The sequence below is a fragment of the Micromonas commoda genome, chromosome 8, assembly GCF_000090985.2.
Source record: "Micromonas commoda chromosome 8, complete sequence".
Taxonomy (NCBI): domain Eukaryota; kingdom Viridiplantae; phylum Chlorophyta; class Mamiellophyceae; order Mamiellales; family Mamiellaceae; genus Micromonas; species Micromonas commoda.
In genome coordinates this window covers 545,578-564,993 of record NC_013045.1, presented here as the reverse complement: position 1 = coordinate 564,993, position 19,416 = coordinate 545,578, and the positions used below count along the sequence as shown (strand labels likewise).

Below are 19,416 nucleotides of genomic sequence, written 5' to 3'. Positions count from 1 at the left end.
TAGGACTGGCAGAGGGAGAACTGGAAAAATGAGAGACGTTGGTCTCGTACCCCTGGGAAACAATTCCGTCGGAGAGTGGTCTTGAGGGAGACGCGACGGCACTTCCAGCCACAAAAGACGACGCAGACATCGCCACTCGTCACCCACAGTTCGCCCCCTTGGTCTCAACAGGCCTCTGTAAGCGCGTAAACACGTCCAGGAACGACTTCCCGGACCAGCCGAATCCGGCATTTTTGCAGAGGAGCCCAAAGCGGAGAGACACATCGGGACGAGATGTTCACCACCAGGCCCCCCGCGGACTTCCGCATCCAGAAGATGCGCGCCGCCGACGAGAAGAGCAACCAGATGCAAGCCTACGTCAAGGTATAGCCCGCGCCTCAATCTTCTCGTCCGAACCCCATTGTCGACTATCGTCCCCGCGCGCAGAGTTTCCCCTCAATTTGTCCACGACTGACCTGCGTCACCTCCCGTCCCCGTAACAGTCGTGGAAGACGAAGGAGTTTGGTGCCGTCTGGGAGCACAACAGCAACAACATGATAGCCAGAAACCAGTTCAAGCAGCGGTAAGGGCGCGCGACGACCCGATACACCCCCCCGCGCACCGCGTTACCTCTCTCCCAGAGTTCCCCCCGATACACCTGAGAGTTGACCGCAATTGCTGACTGACGCATCCTTCCGCCCTGCTCCACTCCACTCAGGTTCGAGGCGCTCAAGGCCCAGGCGGAGGCCAACGTCGACGCGCGCCGCCGTAAGCTCGCGGCCAAGCTCCACGCCGAGGAGCTGGCCCTGCAGAATGAGCTGGTGGCCAACCAGGTGACGCCTGAGGAGCGAAGAGCCGCGCTGGAGAGGCGCGCCGTGGACCTGGTGCGGCGCAGAGAGGAGGAACGCGTCGCGTTCGCCGAGCAAATGCTGTACCGCCAGTGGCGCGATAGTTGCGACGGCGTCCGCCAGGGCGATTCCAACGCGCAGCTCAGGGCCGCACTGGAGGGCAGGTCATCGCAGCTCGAAGAGAAGGCGGCGGCGAGGGAGACGGCGGCGAGGGAGCACGCCGCATTCGAGGTGATGTACGAGGCGGAGCGACTTAAGAAGGAGGAGAGGCACGCGCGTGAGATGGCGGACATCAAGAAAAAAGCGGACGAAGCCGTGCGGGTGCTGGACCAGCAGGTGGCTGAGAACCGTAAGCTTCGTGCGGAGAAGGCTGAAGCTGCCAAGCGCGAGGTCGAGGAGATGAAGTCGCGGTGGGCGGCGGAGGAGGCGCGACACGACGCAGACATCGCCGCCAAGTTGGCGAAGAACATGAGGATCGGCGAGGAACTCAAGGCGTTCAAAGCAGCGCGTCAGGCTGAGCTCGCGGCGATCAAGGAACGCGAGGAGGCGATCAACCGGGAGCTCCTGGAGGAGGCCATGCGGCAGAAGGCCGAGGAGGAGGCGAGGGAGGCTGAGCTGAAGGAGCGCAAGAAGGAGCAGGATGCCATATACCGAACCCATCTGGCCGCCTTGCTTCAGAAGGACGGAGAGGACGAGTCCGAACGCGACAGGCTGGTTGCGGAGCAGCAGGCTCTTTATGAGGCGAAGCGCCAAGCTGAGAAGGATCGTGCCGAGGCGGCGAGGGCAAAGCTCATGGCAGAGGTGCATGCCGATCGGGAGCGACAGCTGGCGCAGCACGCGATTGCGCGAGAAATGGCTGCTGAGGCCAAGATCACCGATAAATTGCGAATGCGCAAAGAACTCGCGGAGATGGACGCGGTCGAGGAGGAGCACAAAGCCAGAGTTCACGCGCAGCGCATGAAGAACAGGCTCGACATCGAGGCGCAGATTCAGTACAAGGACTCCCTCGCGAGGAAGCAGAAGGAGGACGCGCGACAGGCATGGGAGGGCGCACTTCAGGCGGAGAAGGACTACCAGTCTATGATTGACTTTGACGCCGCGCAGGCGAGACCCGCTGTGCCCAACTACGGCAGGAAGAGCACAGCATGGTACCATTGATGAATAATAAACGCAAATATTTCACATGTGCTAGCTTAGCTGGTGGTCTAGCGGATCGGACGACCGAGGTGATCCACCTCAGTGGCCTTCGCCTTGGGGGATCCGTGCTCCTTTATTGCCTTCACGAAATCATCGAGCTTCTTTTTGTCCGTGGCCGCGATCTCCGCAAGACAATCGAGGAAAGGCCTGTATTTCATCACCTTGGCGTTTGGCTTCTCCGCATGCTTCTTGAAAACGTTGTCCATCCATGCGTGCTCGATTCCTGGTTTCTTAAGGCCCGTCTTCATCAGCATTTTGTTCAAGCCTGCGCTTTGCATTTCGGCGACCTTCTTTTGCTTCTTAGTGGGAATGCCAAAGTTAGCCCATTCTTCGAACAGAGTCTTGAATTCCTTGTCGTTGACCAACTCAGATGATACCTTTTCGACTTTGGTCACTGCCTTGCCCTTGAGACCGTTGAACCAAACGTTGAACTCATTCCAGGAGATCATCCCAGTGTCGGATTTGTTGGCCGTGTCGAACTCCTCCTCGAAATCGAAGCCTTCTTCCTTGTCAAGACCCAGGAAGATGCAAACTTGCTTGAACTCGACGCGGTCGATTTGCCCTTGGCCGTCATCGTCAAACTTATCGAAGACGTTCCTCGCAGTCAACTCCGCCTTGCCCGACCCAGACTTGAGCACGTTGATCCTCGACTTCTCCTTGGCTGGAGCCGCCTTCTTGGGCAGCTTCTGCGTACCAGCCTTCGGGCGATCGTCACCAGATCCGCCGGATCGATCCGGGAGGCCCGTCTTGCGCATCGTTGCTGGTCCTTGGCTCCCGGTGACCTTTGGCCCACCCTCGTCGTGGATGTAACCGGCAATGTCATCAAAATCAAGGTCCTTGTAAGAGCAGATTTGAGCGAGGGCGTCCAGGAACTTGTTGTAGGTGAGCCTCTTACGCGGATGATCCTTCACAAACTTTGTAAAGACTTGATCAACCATGGCTTCGGTCAGCTGCTTGTTGTCAATCACATCAACCTCGTTCAAGCATTTTAAGAACGACTTGCTCGCCATCTCCTCCACTCTCTTCTGACCAGCCCCGAAGGAACAGTGCTTGACGAATATCTCCAAGAACTCTTTGCTGTTTCTGTACTTCTTCGGCACAGTGACAGGGACATGATCCAAATCGCTCTTCTTCACTTCCTGCAAGTCCCTGTAGAAGAGGGCAAACTCCTCCCAGCTGATAATGCCGTCACTGTTCTCGTCTGCCAACTTGAAGTATTCTCCGAGCGTGTACGCAGCCTCTTCCTCAGTGATACCGGAGGGCATGACTTCCAAATCTTTCATCACCTGCTTCAACTCTTCCTGGTCAAGTCCACCACTGTTGTCCACGTCATACCTTTTGAAGAGTTCCTTGATGGTCATGCCCTTGCCGGACTCCTGCACCATGCTCTTTGGGACGGCAGACTGACCAATCTTGTCAATCGCGTCCTTGGTGTCCCAACTCTTCATGTCGTGCCCTTTCTTCGCTCGCTTCTTCATCAGCTTGGCGAGATTTGCAGCCTTCTTTGACATCTCGATCCCGGGCCCTGCTTGCTCGGCGGCATCTGCGGGCTCGGTGGGCTCGAGGGGATCAGCTGCCTCGTCTGGGTCGACAGGATCCGCAGCCTCCTCGTTGGCGAAAGCAGCGAAAGCAGCAGGGGGCTCAATGTCCTCAACATCTCCGCGGATTCCAAAACCAGCCTCTTCCTCCTCTTCTTCCTCATCCTCTGGCTGGTCTTCAGCTTGGGACTTCGACTTACCACCTTGCGCTGCCTTCATCTTTGAGTTGATTGTGCACCTGGTGGTGAAGTCACTCGCGACCTTCTTAAAGGGCACCTGGAAGGAACTCGCTATCTTGGCAAGCAGCCTCAAGAATCCATCGTATTCGAGCCACTTCTTGTTGACTGCGTTCCGCATGAATTGAATTTGATGCGTGGTCGCATTCATCGTGGTGCTGTCCACGTATCCCATCTTCTTCATCGCCTTGAGGTACTTTGTCTTCTGCATTGCAACCTTGCTTGGATTTTTCTTGCTTCCGCACCAGCAGTTCTTGAAAACTTGGAAGACAATGTCCTGCTCGCTGCCATCATAGCCCTTGGGAATGTTGGCAGGCATTGCTTGTTTGGGCTTGATGTGATCAAACTTGCCGATGAATTGCACGAACTCTTTGTAGTCGATCTCACCGCTGCCATCGGCGTCTGCCTCAGCCCAAGCTTTTTCGATGGCTGGAATGAGCTCGTCATCATCCAGGGTCTCGAAGAGTTTCAAATCAATGAAGATGGCGGTGATTTCTGCCTTGTTGATTTTCCCACTCCTGTCCGTGTCGTAGCGATTGAACAGTTCCATGGCGCTCTCCTTGTTGAAGTGGCCAGCGGCTTTCCCAGGCTTCAGCTTTGGCTGCGCAGCTTCCTTCTTGGCGGCCGTGGAGTCGGGCTTGATGACCTCTGGGGTCTCAGGAATCTTCTCGTTCCAGTTGGAGAAGTCGCCGTCATTCTCCACGTCTGAGAGGTGTCTCTTGTTCTGCTCGAGCTGCTTGTCAAGCTGAGAGATGGACATGGAGTAGCGGTCCAGCCTGTCTTTGCTAAACTTCTGGAGCGTAGCAGCCTGCTTTGCCTGCATCTCCTTCAAGAGCATCAAAGACTGAGACACCAGTACCTCACCCTCAGATGGGTTTGGCTCCATGGCCTCTGCGATAGTTCCGGTGGGAGGCGGCAGCTTGGGCTGATTGACGAGGGGATCTGGTGGATTGATCATCATGGTGCTGAGCTCGTGCTCGAGAGTCCTTTCAACAGTCGCCTCGGAGTCAGCGATGCGGCCCATCTCCTCATCATCCAAAATGTTGATACCCGCGATGGTGCCCATCTCGTCGTTGGCCGCGTCCACTTCTTCCTCATCGACGAGAGGCTTCCTCCTGGAACCCCTGAGTCGCTCAGAGACATTCAACACGGCCTTCTTGGGCTTGGAGATCGGCAGCGGGTTGGTCCTTGGCTGGAAGTCGGAACCGTCATGGATGAGCTCCTCACGCAGGTAAGGCTGCGTCAGGCGACGGTGCATGTACTTGTATTCGCGCTCGTCGTTTGCTTTGGTCTCCTCAAGAATCTTTTCGGTGTGGTCCAAGGCGGTGCGAAGGTCGTAGTTAGCCTCCTGGGTGTGCTCCAGAACTTTCATGATCCTCATCAGCTTGGCGTCAATCTGCTTCAGTTCTCCCTTGCGCATCTCCACGTCGCCCTGCGCCGCAGATAGCATCTTCGCCTCATCGTAAATGAGGCCCTTGATGACTTCGGAGTCTCGCTGAGACAGCGTACCAGCCGCGGTGACGTGCTCGGTGAGCTTGGCGACCTGCAGTCCCAATACTCGAAGCTCTTCTTCGTACGCGTTCATGACTTCGAGCCTTTCCTGCTCAATAGTGCGCGACTGCGAGTTGGACATGGTGTCGAAATTTGCAAGTTCCTCAGCCTGTTCCCTGGCCGCGCCGAGAGTTTTTTCGAGGTCATGATGCAGACCTGGGAGCTCGATGGAACGCAACTTGTTGATCTGCGTCTCGAGACTCTTGATGTCCGTCACGTCTTGCTCGAGCTTCTGCGCGGCCTCCTGGACCTTGAGCCTGTTCGTGGTGGCGTCGTTGAGATGCTTGATCATGTCCTCGTACTGCTCCTCGGCCTCCTTACGAGCCAGTTTCTCCTCGCGCATCTTCTGGGTGGTCTCCAGCATGAGCACCTCGAGCTGTGCCCTCCTCTCCACCGTAGTCTCGAGCTTGTCCTGGAGGCGCCTGATTCGTGCTATCAGAGCCTGCTCCTCGAAGTTCGCCATTCGTCGAGCGCGAGCAGCTTCTTCAGCGGCATCGTCACGCTGGTATGATGCATACGATGCGTCGTCGCGAAAAGAGCCAGCCGCTGATCCGCCTTTGGGCTTCGCGCTCACGGCGGGAGCGCCCAGGTCTTCGTCGTACCTCTGCGCGATCAAAAGGAGGGAAATCGAGATAGGGTGAGAAGGAGGCGCGGATGAGAACGACACGTGCGGAAACACCGCGATGAGGCGTAGCGGGCGACGAATTGATCGCGCGAAAATCGTAAGGGACGGTCGCGCTCCGTGTCGCGTCTCGCCCGGGTACGTTCGAATCGCGGCTGCGGCAGTGCGACATCTGCCAATTTTGGTCAACGCGAAATCGTCGGGGGGCCACGACGTCCGCCCCGCTACGATGCGTGTCGCCGGAGAAAGTGCGGAATAAAGATCTAGGGAGTACTCACGTCGATATCAGTCGCCATGTGGCCTGCGGAGCGAAGAACTCGTCAGAACTCTTCGCCGCACGCTATGACCGACCGCGCGGGTTTCCGAGAGGCAATTATGATTCTCCGCGGCCTGCTTGCCAAGCCTTATTTTTGTTCCAAATTTAGGGTACGCGCAGAGGAAGCAATCCTGTCGCTTTTTCACGTGATTTTTTTTCGCCAGGGAGGCGAAAAGGTTTCAGATCACCTAACCCGTAGCTCAGACTGCTAGAAATGCGTGACTAAACTTCCATGTGACCATCCGGAAATAAATAAATCTAATGAGAAACTTCTTGGAAACAGGTCAGTAAACGCTGACGAGAACAAAGTGAACAGGTGAAGGAGTGAAGTCCGACGCACGTGCTTCAACTGTCAGGAGCTGACTCACGGAGCAGTGGTGGAGCGAACGTGCGCGCTGCGATCGTTGTGGTTCCGGGAGCAATGGTGGCGATCATCGCGCAATAGTCCGACGACCCAGACCAGACCCCGTGAAGAACCTTGTCGCGACAGCCATGAGCTACGAGGGCGTCGGCGGAGGCTGCATGGATGAGCCCGAGCTGCTCCAGTTCGCGACGGAGCGGTACGTGGAGGCGGAGGCGTCGGCAGTCGACCTCGAGACGGACGGGCTGACCGACCTGCAGCTCTGCGCACAGTATTGCAGGGAATGTACTGTCTCCGTCCAGCGCATGTTTCACGTCCGAAGCCTTGGTCGCGTGTGCGCAGACGCGCTGCGGGTAGGCGCCGAGCCCTTCCCCCTCGACCTGCTCGAGGATCTCGCGCAGGACGACGACAGCGAGGTCAGACAGAGCGTCGCAGAGCAGCTCGGTGTATTGACCAACGCCATAAAAATCTCCAGGAGGAAGCAGGAGGACGACCTCGCGCTCGGCCTGCTCAACGTGGCGTTCCTCCTGGTGGAGGACGATTCGGACGGCGTGGTTGCTGCTGCAGAGGACGCGACGGCGACGGTGGCGACGCTTTGCACCACCGGGGAGGAGCGGGCGTTTCTGATATCGCGCGTGGAAGAATTGTGCAGGTGCGAGGAGGAGGAGATCAGGATATCCGGGTCGAAGATCGCAGGTGAGCTCGCGGAGGTGCTCGGTGCGGAGACCACGGCTTCCACGCTTGCGCCCCTGCTGACAGAGCTATCTAAAGACGGCGCGCTGCAGGTGAGGGAGGCTACAGTGCGGGCGACGGTGCGTGCGGGCGAAACCTTGAGAGGGACCGATGCTGTGATACAGTTATTTGATATTTTTAGCTCACTGGCGAACGACCCGGTGTGGTCCGTGCGCAAGGCCTGCGCAGACTCTCTGGTGGGACTGTCAAAGAGCGTCGGGCAAGATGCTTTCGCCGCGTTTGCGCAGGAGCTTTTTGAAACACTCGCGAATGATGTGAGCCTTCAAGTGAGGACCGGGATGCTCGAAAACCTCGGCCCACTCATCGCCGAGCTGGGAAGAGAGCGCACGAGCGAATCTCTGGTAGACCATTTCGTGAGCATGGCGGAGAGCACAGGAGGCAGCGCGAGTGGCCTGCAGCTCTCGTGCGCATTCGCTATGCCAGGCGTTGCACTCACGCTGGGGCGTGAACGATGGGCAGAAATCCGGGGTGCGTACGACATGCTCGCCCACAGCGTGCATTGGAAGGTGCGACGCTCGTTAGCCTGCTCGCTGCATGAGATGGCGAGAATACTTGGCAGCGAGCTGGCAGATGCAGATCTCGTGCCGGTGTTTCAGGAGATGCTTGGCGACACGGACGAGGTGAGCATCGGTGTTGTGAATAACCTGGCAGCATTTATGCGCGAGATCCCTCCAACCGTACGACTGGACCACCTGCATGTGCTCGCAAGGATTGCGACGCCAAAGTCGGACGTGACGATTGGGAACTGGAGGCTCAGGGCAGCGATGACTGAGCAACTTGGAGATCTTTCTAAGATTTTGCCGGCGTCTGCGAATGAGGAGATGACAATACCACTCGCCCTTCGCCTGTTGAAAGATCCCGCATCCGCGGTCAGAGAAGCATGCATCGCGGTTATCGGTTCGGTACTGCAGAATAGCTCGGATGGATCATCGTCCGCATGGAGGTCTGGCCAGATAGGCCGTGCCATGTCTGCGATTAAGCTTATGGCAACAAACCAGCACTGGGCAGATCGCCAGGCGTATGTTCGTATCTGCGGCGCTTTCGCGGGTTCAATAAACGATAACGTGCTCATCGAAGAGCTCCTGCCGCTCATGTTGATGACAGTGGACGATAACGTCCCGAACGTGAGGTCGGAGCTGGCCAAGTCACTCGCAAATTTGCGGACTAAGGACATTTTTGCTGAGCTGCCGGATGTGAGTGCAGCTGCAGAGGCTCTGAGGAACGACCCAGACCCGGACGTTAGCCGGCACTGCGTTATTACCGACCGGTCAAAACATCTCGAGTTCTCCACCGGTCTTCGAGCGACGCCGGTCAAGTGAGGTGATTATTAGCATCGAGAACCTTCACATGACATAGAATAGAAAACGGTAAACTTAGCTCTGGAACACGCCGACTTCGGCCGGGCGGATCACCCTATCATGGAGTTTGTACCCCACCTTGGTCACGGCTGCGACCGTCCCCGCCTCCTTCTCGCCCTTTGGAACGTTGAACAACGCCATGTGATCGTTGGGATTGAACGGGTCACCCTCCGCCGGGTCAAACTTCACCACGCCGTGCTTCCCAAAGGTGGACATCAACTGCTTCTCCACCATGAGCACGCCCTCGTGCAGCGAAGCGAGTACGTTTTTAATGTTAGCCGCGTCGGTCTCCGTCTCCAGGGCCTCGGGGTCGACGGTAGCAGATGCTCTCGCGAGGTTGTCGGCGACGTCAAGGAGATCCTTGCAGAAACCCTGGATGGCGAACTTCTCGGCCGTCTCCGCTTGTCGCCTCGTCCGCTCCCTCAAGTTTTCCATGTCCGCAAGCGTACGGAGGAGCTTATCGTTCAGATCCTTAACCTGCGCTGTCTTCTCGCTCAACTCAGCCGTCAGCTTCTGCACCTCCTCATCTGCGACCTCGTCTTCGTTGACGTCCTCGCCGTCCTCCGCTCCCTCCGTCTCATCGTCCTCCCCTGCCTTATCGTCCTCTTTCTTCTCTTCGGAAGACTCAGTGCTGAAAGAGTGAGCCCGTCCAGCGATTTCTGAGCATGCGAACGACGGCCGCTGCTGGTTCACTCCCGATCGCGCGGCGAAGGACGAAGATGGACGCGTCACCGTTGGGACGTGATGGAATGACTGGCGCGCAGATCTCGCAGTCGCGCGCGCCGCCACGGGCATGATATGCTCCGGCGGCGGCATCCTGTTCGCCGCCGACCTGCAAGCCCTGAATATCGAGCGAATCATGCCCGACGAGATCGTGCGTCCGCTTATGCGTCGCGCTCCGCGTCGCGCCCTGGGAAATCGTCGCTCGAACCGGTGCGGGAGCCATATACTAAGCAGGGAAAACGAGGCGTCCAGTCCATATTTCTTCAATCTTTCGCCTCGTTTTACACGATAATCAGTCATGATACGGGGAAGATTTCCCACAACGTCATCCGTGAGAGGCTTTTTCAGGGTTTAGCGAAAGTTTCTTGGGGCGGCGCCCTCAAAGGCTCCGTGCATACAGGAGTAACCAACACGGGGCACATCGTGCTGTCGTGAAGTCGGTCCGGTCGCTGCTATCATCGCCGGCTCCTTCCTCCGTGGTTAACAGCCTCGTCTGTATCTCACCAGCGTCATGGCTGCTTTCGCCCCCAATTCGGCCCTTGTCTTCAGCGGCCGTGGTGCCACTGGCGCTCGCTCCCTGAGCTCCAGGTCCATCGCCAAGCCCGTGGCTATTAACGATCAGTCCCGCGCCCGCAAGGTCAATGTTGGCGTTCGTGCCGCAACTGGGAGCATCCGCGAGCAGGCCGGCCGTCGTGGTGAGTGCGCAAGCCCCAGCCGATCACACGAAACCCTCCAGATTCACCCCGAGAGCCTCGCACATAATTCAGCCCTATCCCGCGCTGACCTTCGCCCCTCTCTCGCAGCTCCTCTCGAGAAGAGCACACTTTTCAACTGCAAGTACGTGCCCTTTTCTGGCGATCAGAACGAGGAGTACTCCATCGACGACGTCATCTACCGGAGCAAGAACGGCGGTCTCCTCGATGTCCAGCACGACATGGAGGCCCTTGCCATCTACCCTCCTGAGTACTGGAAGGCTCTCTTTGACGAGCGCGTCGGCAAGACCGTCTGGCCTTACGGCTCCGGCGTGTGGAGCAAGAAGGAGTGGGTCCTCCCCGGAATTTCGGACGACGACATCGTCTCCATGTTCGAGGGCAACTCCAACCTCTTCTGGGCCGACCGCTACGGCCGCGAGGTGCTCGGCATGAATGACCTGTGGGTGAAGCAGTGCGGCAACAGCCACACCGGCTCTTTCAAGGATCTCGGTATGACCGCGCTCGTGTCCCAGGTGAACAGGATGAGGAAACAGGGTAAGCCGCTAGCGGCCGTCGGATGCGCGTCCACTGGTGACACCTCCGCCGCCCTTTCCGCGTACGCGGCGGCTGCGGGCATCCCATCCATCGTGTTCCTCCCCGCAGACAAGATCTCCCTGGCGCAGCTCGTGCAGCCCATTGCTAACGGATCCCTCGTGCTGTCCATTGACACCGACTTCGACGGCTGCATGCGCCTTATTCGCGAGGTGACCGCGGAGCTCCCCATCTACCTGGCTAACTCCCTGAACTCCCTCCGCCTTGAGGGACAGAAGACCGCCGCAATCGAGATCCTCCAGCAGTTTGACTGGCAGGTTCCCGACTACGTCATCATCCCCGGTGGAAACCTTGGAAATGTTTACGCTTTCTTCAAGGGATTCAAAATGTGCAAGGACCTCGGGCTTGTGGACAAGCTTCCCAGGATGGTGGTGGCACAGGCGCACAACGCAAACCCCCTGTACCGCGCGTACAAGACCGGGTTCGAGAAGTTCGAGGCGATCAAGGCTGAGCCCACCTTTGCCTCCGCCATCCAGATTGGCGATCCTGTGTCCATCGACCGCGCCGTCTACGCGCTGAAGGAGACGAACGGAATCGTGGAGGAGGCGACCGAGGAGGAGCTTATGGACGCCGCTGCTGAGGCTGACCTCACGGGCATGTTCAACTGCCCCCACACTGGTGTTGCCCTGGCGGCGCTCAAGAAGCTCAGGGAGGCTCAGACTATCGGCCCCAGCGATAAGGTCGTGGTGGTGAGCACCGCGCACGGTCTGAAGTTCGCGCAGAGTAAGGTCGCTTACCACGCTGGTGAGATTGAAGGTATCGTTGGCAAGTTCGCCAACCCTCCGGTGGAGGTGAAGGAGGATTTCGGCTTGGTCATGGATGTCCTCAAGGAGCGCCTAGTTCAGTAATTGTTCGGATGCGTGGTGTCGATTTGTCGTGAGCAAATGCTCGCATGTACAGCCTTGATCCCTAGAAGAACAATTAGAAAAACTAATACGTCTTTGGTTCATTTGCGTGTCCTATTGAAACCTTTCGTGTCTACTTACTAGCTAATCTTGACAAGAGGGTGCCCGTAAACCACGTATGTCCTGTATGGCCCACTTGGCGGCGGAGGAGGTGGTGGAGGCGGCGGTGGCTCAACTGCCTCCGCCTCATCGTCACCGGCTTCATCTTCGCCCTCCGCCTTCGCTCCCTCCTCTGGTTCCTCAACTTCCTTCTCCTCCGGTTCATTTTCTTCGATTTCGTCTTCCTTCCTTGGTGGCTTTGGTGTATCAGCCCTCCAAACAGAGCTCGCCACGGGACCGCCTCCCAACACGGAGGTAAGGAATTCCGAATTGGCTCTTGCATTCCCTACAGTGAAACTTGGCAGCACAATAGATTCGACACCACGCATGGACAACAGCGCGGCCGTCCTGTAAGGTTCTTCAAGAGCCTTTTTTTCGGCAGTCTTCCTACCGTCGAGCATCGCCTGCATCCTTTGGGATTCTTCATTGTTTGTGTTGCATGCCAATACAGCAAGTCGGCAACTGGACAAGTCAACACTGGCAACTGCCGAGGGCGACACGTATGACAAAAACCGACCATGACCATAGTACAGGAGCGCCTTCGCAGCAGCCATCGCGCGTTGACACTCTGCCTCCCCCGGGATGCTTTCAGGTGTTCCCATCAACACATTCCAGCCTGATCCGAACTTCTGCTGCAGGAGAGCAAACTCCCCTGGAATTCTTATTTTGTCAGCATCGGATTGAGGCAAATCTTCCTTCCGAAGGTCAATTAGCGCCGTCATGTGCGCAGCTGTAATGTCTGAACCCCGCGCGAGCCGATTGGATAACATATGCAGTGAGAAGTCTCTCGAAATACTCTCGGCATCGTTCAAGAATTCCAAAGCTTCGATGGGCAGTGATGCAAGCGCCTCGTCAACCAGCAGTACAATTTTCTTTTCCTTTGAGCCCCCCTTGCCCAGGAAGGATCTCCAAGCTGAAATGATCGGTTCGAGGACCCACTCCGTTGCTTTTCGAACCTCATCCCAACCCGCGACAATATCCACGGATTCGAACACTGATTGTAGTGCATCCGGATCTTCGGATGAGCTCGCTGCAATAACAGCTTTTTCGACATTTGAGCGATACGTCGCGGTGAGTTGCACAGCAGCTTCAAGCTGCTCCTGATTAGCTGACACGACGTACGCACCAGTCCGCTCATCGTCTTTGCCGTGGATGGCGATCGCTAGCGACGTATCTCCACCTCGCCCGACGAGCCATTGTAAAGAAAAGACGTAGAGATCATCGGGCAAAGTCGAAGAAGCCGACAGTGCTTGCTTTGCATCAATCTGCAGTTTCCCCCATGCTGTGCAAGAAGTCTTCAAGCGCTCAAAAAGTGAAGCACTGTATTTACTGGATGTCATGTCGTTCAGAGCGCCCTGAATGATCCTGTCATTCCTGATTATGAGCGATTCGATGTCCTTCTCGTCAGCCGCTGAAATGAAAATTGACAAGTGCGTTTCAACGGCTTGGCAGGACTGCACTAGCGCAAGAGCCGCTGCTGCTTTACCGGTATCAGCAGACCCATGCGCATGAGCAAGATGCACGGCAGCCTTGGAAACGATATCGTACTTGCACGCCTCAATTCCGAACTGTATAGCTTGCTCGAGAGAACGTATCGCACGTGGCTTGACAAGCTCGCCCCGAAACGTGGAGTGAGGTAAATGCGACTCTTCATCTTCCTCGTCTTCCTCGCCGACTGAAGGGATGTCTGTCTCCGCGTCACTCGCTACGCTCTGCCTATCACCTTCAGGCGCATCATCAGCTACTTGCTCAGGCTTCACGTCTTCTGTTTCGGCACCTTCTGAATCCTCCTTTGAATCGCCCGCTTCTGCAGCTGCTTCCTCTTCTTTCTCGTCTGGTGTAGGAGGTGCAGGTGGAGGGGGAGGTGTCGGCGGAGGAACTGGAGGGGGTTTGCGCCAAATCTTGGTCCTCGTTTGAGCATTGTGGACCGCAAGGAGTGCTTCACCCAAGAGACAAAGTGAATCGATTCTGCCATCATCGCGTTTGTGCAAATTGGTGGCTTCCGAAGCAACGACAATTGCCTCCTCTGCGTCATTGAGAGTATCCTTGAAACTCTCTGGGGCGTTATCGTCAAGAAATGCAAGGATGGCAGTCGCATCCACACCTTGGATAGAAGGAAAATCGGGTCTGTTGTTTTCTCTGTCCACATGTTCTAGGACTTTCTCAGCATGTGCAATTTCCAACAGGCAACCAGCCCTGGCGTTCTTAACTGCTGCGAGTAATCGTGCCGCAGGCAACGAAATGGTGAGAGGATTTATCGAGGATACGCAAGCGGCTGTGTAGATTCGCTCTGCCTCCGTCTCGGCCTCGAAAATAATCTCCTTGATAACTCGTAAGCCTGGCCGTGGATCACCTGTTGCACTCGGATCTTTATACATCAGCATGGCCTTTGCCATCAAAACGTTCACGTAGTCAATGCCACCTCCACAATCTTGCAGGATGGCGACTGCTTCAGAAATGGCATTCACAGCATCAGTATATTGAGGGTGTGGATTCTCGCCCACCTCTATCGCATTCTTGATTTCCAGCTCCAAAATCCGACTGAGCTCGGTAAGAAGACTCGCCATCACCATTTTGGTATCAAGGGTATCACCACATCTGGAAGAACTTGAACGGCTCTGCAACAAGTTCAGAGCCGTTACGAGGGAATCCTTTGCTGATAGCTTGCCGTCTCGTGTGGTGAGCTTGTACATGGTATAGTCACACATGCTTTCTCCCCAGAATGAAACGTCCCCGCCAAGATTCTGTCCACGGTGTTGGAGCTTAACTGCATCGATGGGCATGTTGCCGCGAGCTGCGCACTTTGCCAGGTGTAAATACGCCCGGGCTTCAACAGCCACATCATCATGGGCACGCGCGTGCCGGATTGTCTCCTGCAGAAGAAGATTGGCTGCGACCAGGGCACCGCGTTTCTCCAGGTACGCGCCGCGAGCGATCCAGTAATCACGTAGTGCATAAGGGCGAAGGGGCTTCGATACGTCGATCACACCAGACGAGGGCTCATCATCCGACAACAATTCTTTGAGTGATTCTTGTCGCTTAACTTCTTCGCGTCCTCGCCGAATTTCTTCGACAGAGAGCTCGAGGGATCCTGCAAGCTCTTCATGCATTATGGCAGCTGATTTTAAGAACAAAGCATCCGCGAGCGAGGCCAGTCGAAGATGGTAAACGGATGCCAGGGAATCATCCTTGTCCACAATTTTAGCGATGAGCACGCCAAGCTGGCATACGGGAAGACATTGCAGGTGCATGCTCGCAGACTCCAGACCGCTGCACAGGTAGTCGATATAATGTAGTATTCGCTCAGGTCGACCAACGGATTCTAAGGAAATCTCAAACGTTCCTTTGCGTTCCCGCATTCGTGCTACCAACTTATCAGTAAACTTGAAATTTGCCCATTCCTCCAGACTTTCTGGTATGGCTGCGCAACCTTCAACGCTTGACGCAGGCATAGTTCTCATCGCCTCTGCAAGGGGATCAATCAACATCCGCAAGGCATAATGTTGCGCTGTCAACAAATAATCAGTGCGTTCAACATTGCTCCCTGACATCCTGGAGAGCATAACACACACCCGAACAATGAAGCAAAACTCTGTGACCCCAAGCTGCTGAGGTGTGGCGAGTGATTCACAGTCCATGTTGTCACCACTCGATTCAGCATCCGTCTCCAGCAAAATATCAAGTGTAGAAACAAGTAAATCCTCAGCATCAGATACGGGTTGACCATTGGCATACATCCAATCAGCAAAGTCGATCATGAGGTCAACCCTCATTGCGGTATTGTTGACGAGCACGTCTATAGCTTTCCTGTACGCCTTCATTCCCTCAAGTTTTGAGGTGGCTTGAACAGCAACTCCGGCCCACACCTTTGCTTGCGTTTCTTCATCGTACGACGAAAGAATATCAAGCTCATCTTCAGCTTTTCTTCCAGTGGCAGAGAGAAACAAAACCTTGTACTCCCAGAGGCGCTGGTGGTCACTGGTAGGCAACATCTTGAAAGCCTCATCTATATGTTTGATTCCATCAGTCCAAGCCTTCTTATCTACCAGACAATCGAAGTAGAGGACCCACATTAACTTCATCAAACCGTCATCTCTGACTTTCGTTGCACGGCACGCGTCAATGATAACCTGGAGATGACCAAAGATGTTTCTCCGAGTTGTTGCCGAAGACATGTATGATGTTGCAGAATTCCAAAAATGCTTCGCCGCGTAAGAAACAATGTCACTCCGATTAGCTCGCCTTCCACACTTTGCCGCCTGCACAAGATGCTGGAACGCTGTCTCCCTTAAAGTATCCTGCGTAGACTGATCTTGATGTTCAGGGCGGATCAGTGCAAGAATACCACAACCGAATGTACTCTCAGCAACACCACCCCAGTACCAGCTTATGGACGGGGCACTCTGAGTCAATTTGTTCAAAAATATCTCGGCTTGCTTGCCACACTCAATCGCAGCCCCATATACCTTGGCTTTCAAGGCTGTCTCTCCGAGCCTCGCCCATGTTTCCAGATCACCAAGTATTTCACCTTCAGTCGGTCGCAGCAGAGTCATAGCCTCGTTCAGCATGTCACTTGAGGCATCATCGCTACCGGGAAGCGTCAGACGCTGGATAATCGCAGAAACTTGCGCAACAGGATCTTCCTCAACCTTGGCTTCAGAAGAAGTACCCATCGAAGCGTGTAGCCTCGCGAGTGTCGCTGATAGCTTGCGCGCGTTTCTTTCATCCACTCGATTGAGGACGGATTCGCATGTTTCGATCCCACGCTGAACATCCTGGGAATCTTCAAACTTGTGGTCCCTCAAGGTCAAGCGCAGTGAATTGTAACCAAACACACCATCCTCTTTGGTATCATCAGCATCCGTGACAGAAAGAAACGCGGCATGTTCATATCCACATGACAGAGCGTCAGCAAAGTTTCCAAGCAAGACCTTGTCACAACTCTCAATTTTGCAGAGTTCTGCAAACACTGGCGCCGTCGCTGGTAACATTTCGGCGTACCTGTGTGCCGTAAAAGCGTCAAGATAGTTGTTCCAAACATTCGCCGCCGCATTCATGACCACCCAGTCCTCACCTACACTAGCTCCAAGATGCATAGCCCTCACAAATGCGGCGATCGTGTTGTTTTGAAGTTCTTCCGTCGATCCTGCCGAGATGGTAACTTGCGTGTTGATTTCATTTGGTGGAATGACAGGCTCGCCGCGAGACCGAAGGATGTCAAAAGACGCCAAACCATCAAGCAAGTTGACATCAGCTTGCAACAGGATGATGTCCTTATCCTTGATCAAATCCCAGCCGGCAGTATCAACCACATTCTTTGCAAGTCGATGGACCATGGATATCTGCTTCGCGTCCATGGCGACCTTGATCACAGAGCCCCAAATGTTTATTCGTGCCCTTGCGGATCGACGGCACATTTCCCTTTCCTCGGTACTCATCTCATCTGATTCGGAAGGCAAGGTCGCTGGTTGCAGAGACATCAGTGCGTCGACAGCGCGCTGCAGAATATCGGTCTTGCTTTCCACACTTTTTGCATCGCGTGCTTGTTCTGCGAGCAACAAGGCTTGATCCTCAATGTCATCTGGATCATCATGAATTTTGCTCTTCAGGGAAAGCATGCGGTGCAAAGGATCCAAGAAGCGATCTAGCGGACGCTCGTAACCCGTGCTCTCGATTTCTTCAGCCGGAGCAACGTAATCGATAGCGAGGCCCTTGGAGACCTGTGCTTTCGCTTGACCAACCATGTCTTCAGAAATGTAGCAGTATGCTAGCTCAAGGTGCAAAGCAGTCCGCAACCTGTTGGCAGAGGATCCGACTGTTTCTAACGCGAGCGCAGCTGCCCCGAGCACACGGGTGAGGTGATGACGAAATTTGCTCTGCTGAAGCGGTAGACTGGCTATCCAAATCATTTGGCAAGCGTCATGTATACCATCAAAGTCCTGGAGCCTCGAAAACGTTGAAAGGCTTTTCTCCGCCTGAAGAATGACGTCCTTGTGAACCCTTACGGCTTCCGAATCCAGAGTACCACGCTTCTCTCCAAGGTTATGGAGTGCAATCATACCCCTTGTCATCTCATCGCGAACACGAGATATAAGCCTGGAATCATCAGCCGCACGTTCTAGGCACCATGCCGCAATGTCTAGTACTTGATTTTGTGCTGCGACCCACCCGATTTCAGCCACGATGTCCAGTTGAGCATCCTCTGCGGACTCATCCTTTGCAGCTTCTAACTTCTCTGCCGCTGGATCGACCAATTTCCAAGCTTCAATCAAAGTGTTCTTGATATCTTCAATATCTGCACATGCTCCGGAGCGCACATGTTGCATGAGGGCAATGGCTCCGTCCACCCCATCTCCTCCTTCCTTCAAACCTTCTAAGCTGCTGACATGTGACTTCACCTTGATCGCCAACACTGAGAGCTCTGGGACATTCGCTTTGCACAAATCGACGGCGTCTGAAGCGACTTTGAGAGCATCAGCATTTTTCCCAGCATCGCTGAGACAAAGTGCATGGATTCGAAGATGGTGTGCTTTCCACTCCTCATGACCGGAGACCTTCTGCAGTGCATCGTTGACTGACGTGGATGCGTCGACGAGGTGCCGCCGCGTCCCACTCTTCTGCAATGGTCTCGAGATGTTCCAGTAATGGACGCTCGCGTCATAAAGTAAGAAAACGTATCGCGAATCCTGGAGTGCCACCTTGAGTCCTTCGAGGAGACAATTTAAAGCCCTCTCGACCCCGGTGACAAGGTCCTGACCTGTGAGACCTTTGGCATCCTCGGAACATACCAGCGCCTTTGCGAACCAAGCTCTGCACACGTACTGATCTTTGAGCTCGACCTGACCGATGTCGGAATCATCGGACCAGAACTTGCTCGACTCGAGAAAGTAGATGTCGAGCATCTGAGTCGCGATCGTCGTTGCTCCAACCTGACGGCATAAAGGATACGAGGGAGGAGGGTGAGGCCGCGGTGAGGGACTCGGATCTTTTTTTGGTTGACCGGCTGCGCAGCGAAGAGGTCATGAACTTCGGGCAGAGTGCTTTCGCTCCGAGCAGGACATTGGTGCTAACTTGAACTCACCTTTAATGCAACCTCCGCACACAGAACAAGGGTATCCCTGCCCACCCGTGCATCTGATGGCCCCTCGAGAGATGCGAGAATGTCGCCGTGCGTGCGCTTCAGAAGTTTCTCATCGGAAAGCCGTGCCGTCTCGAGGAGCGAAAGCCGTATCACCTCGGGCAACGGCAACATAATCCCGACGCCTTAGATAGCACTCAACGCATCTAGCAACAGAAACCTCGTAGAAACACCGTTACCGGTCAGCGCAGGTCCTTCTGAGCAGAAGGTCCAAATCTGGTCGCCCGGTTCAAAACAAAATGTCGAGCTGGTTTCGCCAACAGTCAACTGCGGAAAAGCCGGGGAGGGGGGCGCACAAGATATTCACGCGAGAAATGTCTGCCCAGGCGGTGCGGATTGCTCTGTCTGGTAAAGTCGAGCTCAGTATCCGGGCGACAAGCCTGCTACAGTGCAGAAACCCAAAACCCTCGCACGTGAGCTCCAACAGGAGGTGTGAGCGACCCCATCAACGCGATCCAAAATAACATCTCGTCGCGTCTCCTTCCGAA

General features: G+C 55.3%; 6 protein-coding genes across 7 annotated transcripts; 3 read left to right on the top strand and 3 right to left on the bottom strand.

Annotated features, from left to right (window-relative positions):
• Nucleotides 1-905: 905 nt before the first annotated feature.
• On the top strand, nt 906-2,018 carry MICPUN_53075 (predicted protein; the record flags this gene model as incomplete). Its single annotated transcript, XM_002508152.1, has 2 exons — nt 906-1,466; nt 1,557-2,018. The coding sequence occupies 2 exons, from the start codon at nt 906-908 to the stop codon at nt 1,983-1,985; spliced, it is 990 nt and encodes a 329-aa protein (XP_002508198.1). The 3' UTR covers nt 1,986-2,018.
• Nucleotides 1,984-3,863, bottom strand: MICPUN_104914 (hypothetical protein). Its single transcript, XM_002507861.1, has one exon. It carries the CDS (start codon nt 3,779-3,781, stop codon nt 2,033-2,035), a length of 1,749 nt encoding a protein of 582 aa, XP_002507907.1. The 5' UTR covers nt 3,782-3,863; the 3' UTR covers nt 1,984-2,032.
• Nucleotides 3,864-6,779: 2,916 nt separating this feature from the next.
• Nucleotides 6,780-8,720, top strand: MICPUN_60675 (predicted protein; the record flags this gene model as incomplete). The annotated part of the gene is made up of 1 exon (XM_002508151.1): nt 6,780-8,720. The coding sequence occupies one exon, from the start codon at nt 6,780-6,782 to the stop codon at nt 8,718-8,720; it is 1,941 nt and encodes a 646-aa protein (XP_002508197.1).
• Nucleotides 8,721-8,774: 54 nt separating this feature from the next.
• On the bottom strand, nt 8,775-9,941 carry MICPUN_97757 (the record flags this gene model as incomplete). Of its 2 annotated transcripts, XM_002507859.1 has the most annotated exons (2): nt 8,775-9,373; nt 9,890-9,941. In XM_002507859.1, 2 exons carry the CDS (start codon nt 9,939-9,941, stop codon nt 8,775-8,777), a joined length of 651 nt encoding a protein of 216 aa, XP_002507905.1. The 2 variants fall into 2 exon arrangements, with proteins under 2 accessions (XP_002507905.1, XP_002507906.1); XM_002507860.1 differs by lacking the exon at nt 9,890-9,941 and having other exon boundaries at nt 8,775-9,782.
• Nucleotides 9,942-9,993: 52 nt separating this feature from the next.
• Nucleotides 9,994-11,734, top strand: MICPUN_60673 (predicted protein; the record flags this gene model as incomplete). The annotated part of the gene is made up of 2 exons (XM_002508150.1): nt 9,994-10,177; nt 10,286-11,734. 2 exons carry the CDS (start codon nt 9,994-9,996, stop codon nt 11,632-11,634), a joined length of 1,533 nt encoding a protein of 510 aa, XP_002508196.1. The 3' UTR covers nt 11,635-11,734.
• Nucleotides 11,730-19,042, bottom strand: MICPUN_60672 (predicted protein; the record flags this gene model as incomplete). The annotated part of the gene is made up of 2 exons (XM_002507858.1): nt 11,730-18,719; nt 18,872-19,042. The coding sequence occupies 2 exons, from the start codon at nt 19,040-19,042 to the stop codon at nt 11,772-11,774; spliced, it is 7,119 nt and encodes a 2,372-aa protein (XP_002507904.1). The 3' UTR covers nt 11,730-11,771.
• Nucleotides 19,043-19,416: the final 374 nt, after the last annotated feature.

Excerpts from the sequence above, each read along its gene's own strand:
- MICPUN_104914 (XM_002507861.1), bottom strand. The coding sequence starts at position 3,781 with ATGAAGGCAGCGCAAGGTGGTAAGTCGAAGTCCCAAGCTGAAGACCAG.